The sequence below is a fragment of the Myzus persicae genome, unplaced genomic scaffold, assembly GCF_001856785.1.
Source record: "Myzus persicae strain clone G006 unplaced genomic scaffold, MPER_G0061.0, whole genome shotgun sequence".
NCBI classification, from domain to species: Eukaryota; Metazoa; Arthropoda; class Insecta; order Hemiptera; family Aphididae; genus Myzus; species Myzus persicae.
In genome coordinates, this window is record NW_019101601.1 from 100,529 (window position 1) to 113,534 (window position 13,006).

At 28.0% G+C, this 13,006-nt stretch overlaps 1 protein-coding gene across 1 annotated transcript; it reads right to left on the minus strand.

The window, feature by feature from the left end:
- Window positions 1-247: 247 nt before the first annotated feature.
- Window positions 248-10,317, minus strand: LOC111029821 (beta-galactoside alpha-2,6-sialyltransferase 2). Its single transcript, XM_022309016.1, has 6 exons — window positions 10,030-10,317; window positions 6,513-6,800; window positions 4,149-4,474; window positions 3,227-3,426; window positions 2,958-3,132; window positions 248-1,725 (listed from the first exon to the last, which is right to left on the minus strand). Exons 2-6 carry the CDS (start codon window positions 6,770-6,772, stop codon window positions 1,475-1,477), a joined length of 1,212 nt encoding a protein of 403 aa, XP_022164708.1. The 5' UTR covers window positions 6,773-6,800; window positions 10,030-10,317; the 3' UTR covers window positions 248-1,474.
- Window positions 10,318-13,006: the final 2,689 nt, after the last annotated feature.

Sequence of the window (13,006 nt, forward strand, 5' to 3'; positions counted from 1 at the left end):
AGGTACATATTTTTTATCCTCTTAATTTCTATCGATACACTTTGTAAGTTGAGGTTTTTGTTTACTGTTGGCTTAAAATGTTAATAAAAGAAGGGTTACTTGCTAACTAAAATCGAATTAGTCACGGTGGTTTTTTAATCATCGTTAAGTAGGTAAGCATTAGCAATATGTCAATATAATATAATATTATAAACTACGGAAACACTAGAAAAAAATGCTTCATTCAGAATCAAGTTAACTTGAAGTTACTTCAAGTTAAAATATTATTTAGAATTCATTTAAAATTTAAAAAATAAATGGATAGGTAACAAAAGTCTATTGAGTAGGTTAGGTAAGTATTTTTCACTGAAAAAAGTAGAGATAAGTGAACTATACAATTTTACTTCAATATTTTAAATTAGAATAATAATATATATTCGTAAAAAATATTAACTCGTATAATAAAGTTGAATGCGGTTTTAGTAACAACTACTAATTGTGTTATCTTGTTTGCGTTTTTTAAAATAATATTTATGGTATAGGTACCATTATTATTATAGCCAATAGATTGTATAGTGAATAATACGGTTCTTGGGTTGTATATTACTACCACGGGTCACGCGTACTTCGAATAATCTGTTTGACCATCAAACATATTAAAGTGTAATTTTGAATAAAATATTACGAAATTATTATGTATTGTACTATATTATTATGACCGTGCACGGTCGTATTATTGTCATTACTCATTATGTGTAGAAGTTATTGTTTCACTCAAACATTGAGATCGGAATTCGGATGACTCTTGAAAACGACAACAACATAATAATATAATGTCGATGAAACAATAATATAAATATACAATATGCCATACACCATTACTGTGACATTATAAAGTAATGCCAACAATATATAATTATCAGTCGTAGGTATATATAATAAAATATTATACATTAAAAAAAAAAATACGGATTAACCATAATCATTGTTGTAATAATATAAAAACTGAAGAAAATATAAAATAATGTTGTTGCCATTTTCACTATAGTATAAGTCATATTCATATATACAGACTTTCAGAATATAATATTTCCTATCCGTACAAATGTACAAAAATAAAAAAAAAATTACAACGTCAGACTTCGTGTTCTATTGTATTACCTAATATACTAATAAATATTGTTCCGTCTTTCGGAGATAATAAGTTCAAAGTTGATCATTTAATTAATTAAGTGCGCGATGGCTTTACGCGTCGTCATGAATCATAATACCTAGGTATTATATTATTAACAAAATACGAGTATGATCGCACTCTAATATAGGCACACAGCTACACTAAAAGAAACAGTGCCTCATTATGCCCTCTCCATCCTCATACATAATTACTCGTGTTGTGGGTATTTTAATATAAGACATTATTATTATGTATGGGTAGGCACATATAGAAAAAAAATACGCTCATAATAAAAACACGAATTTGTCATCGTAGCAGTCACTATAACGAAGTACATATAGGAGATTTATAACCGGGAATTGAGAGGAACCCTGTATGGAATACTGTTTGATCGGGCATGGTGTTCGCCGTTAGCATCAGGAGTTTTTCCGCCGCCAGTGGATGCCAAATACCAAATGTACACGTCACGTCGACTTTTTCGTGATAGTAATGACATCGGTGTGTCATTCTTTCAGACGGTATGAACTCAAACATGTTAACGACCGTGCATCGCGGCAACAGCATTGCTAATCCTATTAATCAAAATCGAAAATAATATAATATAGGTACATAATAATAATATACAACACACATTTCATGTAGGTATAGATTAGTAGAGTAAGTGTAACAATACGCCACCGCGTACATGTCTGCAGCACTATAATGTAGGTACCTAATACCAGCCATCCGCTATCGGTAATTACCGTAACGGTTCGCAAGTGTTTATTACTATATCATATATGTATATTGTATACACAAAATATAAATATATTATACATATATATATATATAGGGTGTAACTGGAGTAGGTATTTGATGATTTTGTACTGAAATTACGTATAAATATACCTATCATATCTTCCGCATATACCCCGTATACAATATAATATGCACAGTGCCTGTGTCTTAATTAACTATTGTGTTTTCATAGTAAACCTGTTATTATTTTGCCCACGTGAGCCATCATAAGTTTAAATATATATTTTTTCGTAATACATACGTTACATCAGTCTATTCATTATCGCGGTAGTCGTTTACTGGTATCACCATTACCCACACCTCGGTATAGGGGGGGCTTTTATCCCAATACCCCCAGATCTAACATGACGTGTAGGTATAGCCGTATAGGTATACCATATGCCAAAGTCTCAATCCAAAGTATTGTATTGTATAGTATAGTATATGTATAACTATTTATAGCTCAACAAAAAAAATAAATTGCTGTGACCAAAAAATAATAATATGCCTAGCTACATATTTTTATAGTGTTATTATTATTTGGATGTGTTTTATGATTTGTTACAGATATTTGTAAGAATTTAAATGAACCAAATAATTTTATATTTTATGTATTATATGAATATTGGAAATACCTACCTACATTGAGAATATTCATATTGGAAAATATACTAAGGAACACATATTCTAAAAATAATTTAAATATATTATTAACTTGTCATATTTGGTTGGAAATTTGGTTCATTTCAGGAAATTAATTAATAATTATACTTCTTTAAATATATAAAAAAAAAATACTCTACAGAGAACGTATTTCCTATCGTTTTTGTTATTAATGATTAATCACAGTAAAATATAAAACAAATTGTACATAATAGGTACAAGTATTATTTCTGCATAATACTATACATAGTTTACATGCTTGAAATATAGTTTAACTATGTCATCTCCATACAAGTCATACCACATAAGTGAATTTGACCACATAATGTGTAAAATACAAATGCATTAGCTTATTATATTTTACCTAAAAATCCCGAAGATGGAGGATTGCGTCTTATATGAGCTGTAGTATGATCTTGTATGTAATCCCATAGACGCCACAGATATTGTGGATGAACGACATGAAAGTTTGATCTTGGATTAGATTTTCTAAATGATATGTAGTTGTCAATAAAGTTATGTTCAGGGTTCGTAATCCACTAAAAGTAAACAAATAAAAATTATAATCAATGAATAAATCGATTAAACTAACTAATCATAATATTATATTGTAGTTGATATGTGATTGATTACTTCGTTAATTGACGATGTGTAATTTGATGGATCCCACATCAACAGTTTGAGCCGTTTGTATAATGGAGAAGATACAAATTGGAATTGTGGTTTAGTGACAACTTGTGAGTTTAAAATACGTATTGTTGTCTTTGAGCCCACATCTTTTTCATATCCTTTAGTTGGAGCATTGTTGAACCGTAATACTAAGTCATGTTGGTCTAAAAACACGAAAAGTAAACTTTTATATACTTTATATACGTTACATTATACTGTGCATATTATATGATACTAGTTATTGACTAATTAAAAAACTATGTTGAAAGGTAAGAAAATTATAAATAATATAATAATATAATATATTATTAAAATATTTCTTATAATCTGTCTATTCTGTCATGTTATGATGCTTGAGTTAAATTTTAAAAATGTTTTCAAGAACTCCAATGATCGAGTTTAGATTTCAAATAAAAAAATTATTGAACAATAAGTAAAATTTAAATCGTCATATTATAAGTTATTTAACTGTAATATTGTTCTTAGGTATATTTCGATAAAAGTATTTCGGAGTACTGCAGCATACATATTAAGGTTTAATTATTTCGTAAGTTTATAATTGTTTTTCCATAGGTATCTTTTTGAATAATGTTTATTATATAATGGCATAATGCAATAAAAATACACAAATTATTTTATTATTTTATTTTATGATTTCATGCGGATACTTTCAACATAATAAGATATTAAATATAATGTATTATTATATTAATATTCTTATCTATATTGGTATTCATTACACAATACACTTGATTGTTATTCATTCATTCAGACGAGTGTGAATACAAATTATTAATGACATAACAAATTCGACAACCTATCTATTATACTCAATATCTATATGTATGGGCGTATGGCTCAATCAAAAATGTGTTGAATTTTTCACCTATGAAGTATCCGAGATTTGAATTGCGAAGAGTAGCAGCATTGGATATGATTGCACAAGTGCCGAATACTTCATTATCGTCAAATAGTGGTACATCCGGAATATTTTTTGTCAATAAATGATCAATGTCATTTTTTTCTAATGTTCTAAATTTCTCCACGCTGGAAGCCATATCACACGTCCAGTCGCTTTTTACGTTATTCGGTGCTTGCGGTCTATACGGAACATTGTAAGGGTTCTCGTTTTTGACGGACCCATAATTGCTATTCTCCTTCATTATCACTTGCCTAAGACGGGCAATGATTTTATTTTTGAAATTAGATAACCTGGAATTATATATACATATTATTATTACATTAAGTCAGTCATTTATATGGATATAAACGCATGCCATAAATTGTATTGTAGTGCAATAGACGTTTAATTACCTACCTACTTACGCACGCGATGTTTGAAAATATATCATATTTTTTATATTATCGTCTAGACTCAAGAGTATATTATTGTATTCGACTATTATATTAGATTTAACCTATTGTTTGTAGGTAGTCAGAGTTATTGTTTGACAATTAATGTAATGACGTATAAATAATGAGTTTAGCTGTTCTAATTACTTTAAAAATAACTGTTTACATTAGACGAAAATTTAAATAAAATATAATTATCTAAATAAGGAATACTCATATATTATCTTACAATCATATCTAATACCTATTGTCCCAATTATCTAATGGTTATCTTACATATGAAATTGTCTTATCTAGATTTACATCTATGGATTTTATTTAAGCCGCTATCAGTAAAATATTAATTTCTCATCAACAAGATTTTTTTATTTTGCTACCATAAGACAATAGGCATGTGCGTACCTGCCTATCTACCCATTTAATACTATCCAACTATATAGTTATAGTTGATAATTTTGAGATATAATTTCAAGACTTTTGAACTTTTTCGATATATGTGTAATATGTATAGTTTACCATACATAGGTTTACCTACCTATGGAAAAATTAGGTGCCAAATTAGTTAAAAACGGTAAAATCACGATTTTGTCCAATTCGAGTTTTGTTAGTTCTTTGAAATAATGATTCTGATAAGTTCGAAAATTTACACTTAAATACGATTAACTTTAGTATCTATATTCTGTACATGTACTGGCGATGATAGATTTTTTAAATTATTTTGGGCACTTTATTGACATTTTAGATTATAAGGTTTCGGTTCTAAAATAGATAATTTAGGATTTCATTATTTTAAGGCCTAGTAAGTCACTCTAAATACATTAAAATTTCAAATCCTCAAAAACGTGTACTTGTTGTAAAAGACCAATAGGTACCTACGTCTCACATATATTTCGTCTAGAAATACGAGAATTGAGTAAATAGCCTCATACTTAAAACCAAACCAATAAATATTTACCCACCAAATTTAGAAAAAACTAACTTGAATTTTACTTCGTTTAATAGTTTATTTGATAATATTCTAAGGTAACTATACTAATTCTGTCCAGTAATTTTTTCATATTTTTAATGGTAATAATTATTATTCTATGTCACAGTTGAATGTTCACAAAAAACTCGTAATACAATTTATATGAGAACTTAAACTATTTAAAATTTAAATAATTAAAAATTTAAAACAATCCTAGTTGGTAAAAGTTTTTAAATTTATTTTTATAAAACTGCATATTACGCTTCCCATCTATTACCGCATTCTGCAATATGTAAATACTGGAAGTCCATGCGAATAGATATATATAATTACATTCGTTTAGAATAGTTAATTTTGTTACGTTAATGCTGCGCCCATTTAATTAAAAACTATAATTTAAATTCACACATTTAAATGTTTATTTAATTGAAAACGTGTTAAAATGTATTACCATTTACCGCTTTCGTAGTTCGTTTAATATATTTCGATTAAATTTCAAATTATCACCTACACGAGCAATTTCATATTTCAGTAAATTCGATTTATTTTAATAATAAATATAGTATATAATAATGTGTACCTATAATACAGCTTTTGCTTTATTGTTTTCTCGTGCATCATAATAATCATTAATCACCATATGATATATTTTCTGTCATTCACGTGTATAATATAAACACTGAACTAACACATTAGATATCATGTATATATTATGTATTTGGGTAGTATACATAGCCGAGGCCATGCAAGCAAATTTAAATTTACACATGACGTCTTTTTAGTTTTTTTTATACAATGGGGATATTGTTTTTATATCTGTATATTTCACAAACAATTATTCCTTGACAGATCTGCGAAATAGATAGTTCTAACTTCTAAATACACGTCTATGTATACCATAATATTTCATACATAATTTATGTTACCTGCCTGATTCTTTCCGTCTTGTCTAGGAGCGCTTCACTAATTCGCATTAATGGATTTCCATTTCTCTGATGAGCAGTTGTGAAATCGCCTTCGTCATAATACTCGACGTAGGGCTGCTGTTGTGTGTAAGTCAATTCTTGAGTTTGTTGGTTTTTGACACTTATGTGACGCCAATATTGTAGCCAAAGTAGATAAATGTATCCGCACATGCCCAATAGTACGACGTTTAAAAAAAACCATACTGTCAGTGCAACCGAACGCATTTCGATCAAATATTAGGATTGCGTTTATCTGAAAATGTAATTGAAAAATTCATAATTAATATATTGATTAGTAGATAGAGACTGATTAAGTGAGAATATCTGAGGAGGGGGCCATACATTTAAATGTACACAACGTCTTAAAACAAATATTTCTCTTGTACATTTTTAAATATAATATGGGTAAGTATCAAATCCATTACTTGCACTTGTTGTTGAGTTATCATTTAGAAACAGTGAAATATACAAAAACGAATATACAATAAACAACCAAAAAAATAAGGGGAAAGTAGGTAACCGCTCTTCTGTGTAGTTGGAGTCGAGTGTACCTCGTCAATGAGTAGGTCACTGTAATGGATGTATTAAATATGAATTCAATAATAAATCATTGCATACGAAAAACGGCTACCGTGAGCGGAAACAGTCTGTCAGACGTTAGCCTACTATAACATAAATATACTGCTATTAATAATATTATAGTCATTTTTTTCACTATTTGAAATACAGTATAAATTATAAGCAGGGAATAGCATACAATGAATCTAAATATATTGAAAATGTCATTGTGGATATAAAGTTTTAAAATATAATAATATTTTAAACGTAAAACTGTAAAGGTTTCAAATCTCTACGAAAAGTATTTTTGAATTAGGTACTAAAAATATCTTAATATCTTTGTATAACCATATAATTATCTAATTTCGTTGAAAATTTGAACTTCAAATGTCTATATAATAAAGTGATAATTTTAAAAATGTTTTACAGTTTAAACTGCCCAATTATGAGAAACTCTGAATTACATTTTTAAACTTTAATAACTGATAAAGAGTTGAATACTTAATACATTTTAAAGTACAAAATAATCTTCATGTTTTCGTGATTTTCATTAAATTTGTCAAAATTTGAACTTCAAATAAGTAATAACTTAACAAATAATATACTTAAAAAAAAAATAGTGCTTATTCATATTTATTTTGAAAAATTATGGGAATTTTAAAATTTGATTTTTCAAATAAACCTACTGGTTACTAGATCTAATTTTGTATCAGAAATCATTCTCGAAGATTAATACATTTTTTCTACTAAAGTATATCGTATAAAAAAAGACAAACATCATTGTAAAGTCAATGTACATCACCCTCCACTCTGAACCTTTAAACTAATAAATATAATAAATCACCATATTTTTTAATTTGCCTTGTACTTACAATATTCATTAAAAATGCTGAGGATTCAAGTGCAATAAATTCTTGAATATAGATTTTATAATTTTTTCATACATTGATTTATGAATATTTATTTGTTTTACAAATAATGTGTTTTTTATTATTATTTTTTTTTTATGGCACGGGGGTGGGGTTAAAGACACTTTCTAGTAGACTCTGACCTCACACATTGAAGAAGGTTTCTGGTAGAAAATTAGATCAAGTGTGGATACTTTTAGTGGTCAAAATTAGAAATCTACCAATGCTTTTTAAAATAATATGTGTGTGTGTGTGTGTGTGTGTGTGTGTGGTGAGAGGGGGGAGAAATCACTAACATTTCTAAAATAAATATTATTATTAAAATAATTGTTTGGTATTCATGGTTACTAAAAAGCTAACTTAACCTTTTCCACACAGAATCATTTTTCATCGTACCTATACAATGATATATTATTGAATTTAAATATTCAAATTTAACACACCCATTAAAGTTACATACTTGATACACGCTTGACTGCACCTTTACAACATAGTGAATAGGTACCTACTTTCCCGTTTTTTAAAAATATTTATTTTAAAATTAGTTATACATATAATTAAATTATTAGTTTAAATATTTCCATAAAAACACTTAGAATTATTTATGTGTTCAATATGAAATCTGGAGGGGGTTAAGCTAGTAGACAGTAGCCACACTTCCGTTCGTCCCTGTTATTGTCACACTATTTTGTGTGCTCTTTAAAATAACAAATTGTGTTATAGCCTATAGATATCACATGTGGTATATTGTTTCATTTTGTCTTCATTCTCATTGTACCAATTATTGGTTAATGTCTCAATTAGTTAATATTACCATAGTAATAGTATAGGTAATTAAAATAATTAAATATATAATGAGTTATAGATTATAATATATAATTTAGCATAAATACACGTTTATTACGTGACGTCGTAATAATATAGTTGTGTACTTATACCTGTACTTACTACAATTTATTTTCTACAACTACTTATTTATAATAATATCTAATATAATATGTATATATGTTCTAAGTAATAATAATTTTTTGAGAAAAATGTTTTTTTAAGAAAATATTTATTAAATACTGAAATCGGTAAAAGTATACATCCTTGCCTTTAATTAGGATACAAAAAAATAAACCTTACAAACTAAAAAATTCATACAATACGCTTTAAATAGTTATTTAATTCATATAATGGCTAGCTATTCATTGATCTTGTATACGTATAATAGTTTATGCTATGTGTATAAAATACAATAATGTTTATCGCATACCTATTAATTATTATAATTATAGGTACAGTACTACAGTGGGTATGAGTTGCCTTGGTATTGCAATATCAATTACATTTTCGATTGATCATATTTTTGTAGAAATAGTTTACGAACATTTAGTTAACTCATAATAACAATAATTTAACGAAAATAAAACATGTACCTAAATAGAAAAAAATTGCAACATACCAATTATAAGCATGTAACAAAATATAAATGTAAAGGTACCTACAAAGAAAAATGTTCTTTTAATGAAATCATGCTGCTTGCTTGGCTGTAGTTAACTTATTATAAAAATCGTGGTTTTAGTGTAATATTAAATGACATATTATACTTATCTGGGCACCTAGCTACCTTTTTTTAATGACTATACGAGATAGAACACTAGAGTATATTATTAACTCAAGACCGGAAATGAATTATTTGAAATCTATAAATTATTGCTTTTCAATCGATGGACATTTTAAATTTAAGTTTATCAATATTTCTCAATGTATAATATATTATAAAATAAATAGATAGCGGGAATCGATACATGTTTTTTAAACGTATTTTATAGGGCACATTCAAAGTTTTGAGACGAACCACGATTTTACAAGACATAATTATACTTAAAGTCACACAAAATAAACCTAGCATTCCAATTAGTTTGTCTTATTAAATTTATCACAGGGCGCCACGCTTGTGCATAATAATTATATTATAATCTCCTGGATATTAATATTATCGGCAAGTATTAATAGTTTAATTACACCTACCTCCTGTACCATGCACATCAATGTAGGCACATATAAATCACACGCGAATTAATTGGCAATTAATCGCTAATGAATAACGTATACTGACGACGTGACTGTAATATTATCGAATTCACACATTTTTATTCGATGTCAAATAATAATTCCACTTCGGCATGTTTATGCGATACTTAACCACTGTACTCGGATGCTGTAGTCGTTCGTATGATAAGCCGAAAAACACTTTTCATCGTGGTAAGGTTGCAGCACAGCATCGTCGCATAGTGTACGCAGGATCAATAAACCGTACTTGCGCCATCCGAAACGCGCATCTGACATTACATGCAATAGTGGCCTGAAAGCACACACTCTGTGGTACATTATATCATATAGGGGAGAAGAAATAATAAATGAATTTATTAGTTATTCATGTCACAGTGACGACGCCATTATAAATAATATATGCATATACCTTATACCTATTATACTACCACCAGTAGAGTATACTGTCACCACGTATTTAATATATTTATATATTATACGCTTATTCTGCACTGTACAAAAATATGAAGTAAGTATACGGTACCTACACCTACGCCAAAATCGTTTAAAACTTACTGATGAAAAACAACAATCAACACAACTGCCATTTCAACCAAAACAATGATAACTTTTATTATTATATTTTTAGATGCGTTTGAAATTGTTTGATAGCAAAATAAATCGTTTTCAAAATAATAATAATATCAACCCACCAGCCTATTATTTTTCCTTTTATCATACTAACATGTTTTTTTGTATGGACACTAATCAAAATTTATGTTTTTGATTTTTCTAAATTAATACTTTTACATATTTGTATAGATATTGTAAAAATACTATGTTCAATTTTAACTACTATAGGACATAGATCTATAAATAATAATAATTTATATTTATTATATAAATAATAAATCATTGAACATTATTAATAGGTACGTAAAAAATAAGTCAATCTGCATCATTATAATATATGGACTTAACTACGTAGTTAAATCGTATGTGTAGATTCAAATTTTAAAAAACTATAATTTTTTCTTCATATTATATATATAGTTATATTTTAAGTAACATTTTGGAGTAAGAAAAGTTTGTTATTATACATTCAAAGTTATTATACATATATGGTTAAATTAGGCACACGAATTTGTCTAAGATGGTTCGTTAGTTAAAATTTAAACTAAGCATACAGAGCATATATTGAAACAGGAAATTAAAGTGAATTATTTTAGAACGCAATTAATAAGTGAATCTGTATTAATGGTTCAAATGTATATTTTAAATAGCTACATAGATACATTTAGTTTTTTTTACAAATTATTGACATTGTAAAGTTTTGAAGGTGATGAAAAAATTCATAAATACGCGAAGTCGAAGTTGATATGAACTTTGACAAGCTGATTGGAGAAAAAAAAGATGTCGCTCGAGAACAAAATACTAAGAATTATCTGGGGCTGTTGTGATGTGAGTATAAAATATAACAATACACTGTGGTGTTGGAATAAAAGAAAAACAAAAAGATCGTGGTGACGACAGGAGCACCAAGGACAACCAATTTTTTGAAAGCACAAAATAAATAGTCTATATAGTCAGATAGTTCTGATTTGTGATGAGGCTGGACAGATTCAGCGAACTTATTAATAGCATCAATCGAGTTGAAACCATCTGAGATATAAACCACAAGAACATCCAGTGGCGTATGTCAAAATTAAAATTGGTGGTGTTCAAAGAATTTAAGGTGATCTGCTTTTATAATATTGTTGTGCCCAACAATAAATCGTTCTATTTTTCTTCTATCGATACCCACCCATATTTAAGGTGAACATTACACGGAGTGAAGGAAAAGTTAGGGATATTATAATTTGGAAAGAGAAAGAACGCTGTACCGAGGAGTGGAATTATGGGGAAGACAAAGGTGGCAAAAACTTTTGAATAGTGGTTTCAGGAAGAAAGAAAAGAAATGTGATTGTATACATATATATTGGTCAACACACCCCATACTTAAACAATAGTGTAGTGTATACTATGGTAAAGTGATACATTTTGATATGTAAGTTTTAGTAGAAGACTATAGTGTAATAATTGCTTATTTGCTTGTACCTATTACCTATATGGCCACTGACAAGTGACAACATTTGTAAATTATATGATATTATAAAAATTACTATTAACCAAGTTAAAATAAAAAAAAGTTTAAAAAGCGGTGGTCTGGTGCTGGACTATACACGATGGCACACTAACTCTATCGAAATTGTATTTTTAATGACAAATCAATGTTACATTTTCATTTACCTACCTAATACAGTAATAAATATATTTTTATGAGTTATAATTCTGCACTAAAGTGGTGTAGGTACTTAATATTAATGTAATACCACACATTTTATGTGCGTGTTTTTTAATCGTATGTAAAAATAATTTTTTTACTTAGAATATACATATTTTATTATTACCAGTTATCAGGTACATAATATTTTACATGAATAGTGTATTTCTATACACCCGACTGCTGTTATAATCAGTATGACTCGCAACTGAATTAATTGCAACTACTCCTATAATTTTTTTTGAGTGAAAAACGGAAGTTGAAAGGACATTGGGACAGGCGGAACAAGTGTCTTTAAATTTAAATTAAGTTTTTGACTGAGCTCGTTTTATACTATACTGAAATAATGAAAATACCTAATTAATAATTAACCTAGTTCACTAAATTACCTCTATTCATGCCACAGTTATTACCAAACGCATTAATGCATCATAAATATCACCTGCACCATGATCTGAGTAGATGTAAACTTTATTCTTTTCTTAGTGATACTGCACTGAATATGATGTTTACGAGTAAGTTAGATTCGATTATCACATTATATACATTATATAATATATAATATAGGTATACTTAATGTGTACACTGGCGCCTGATTTTTCAAATTTCATTGGGTGCTTTCATGGGGTGCTT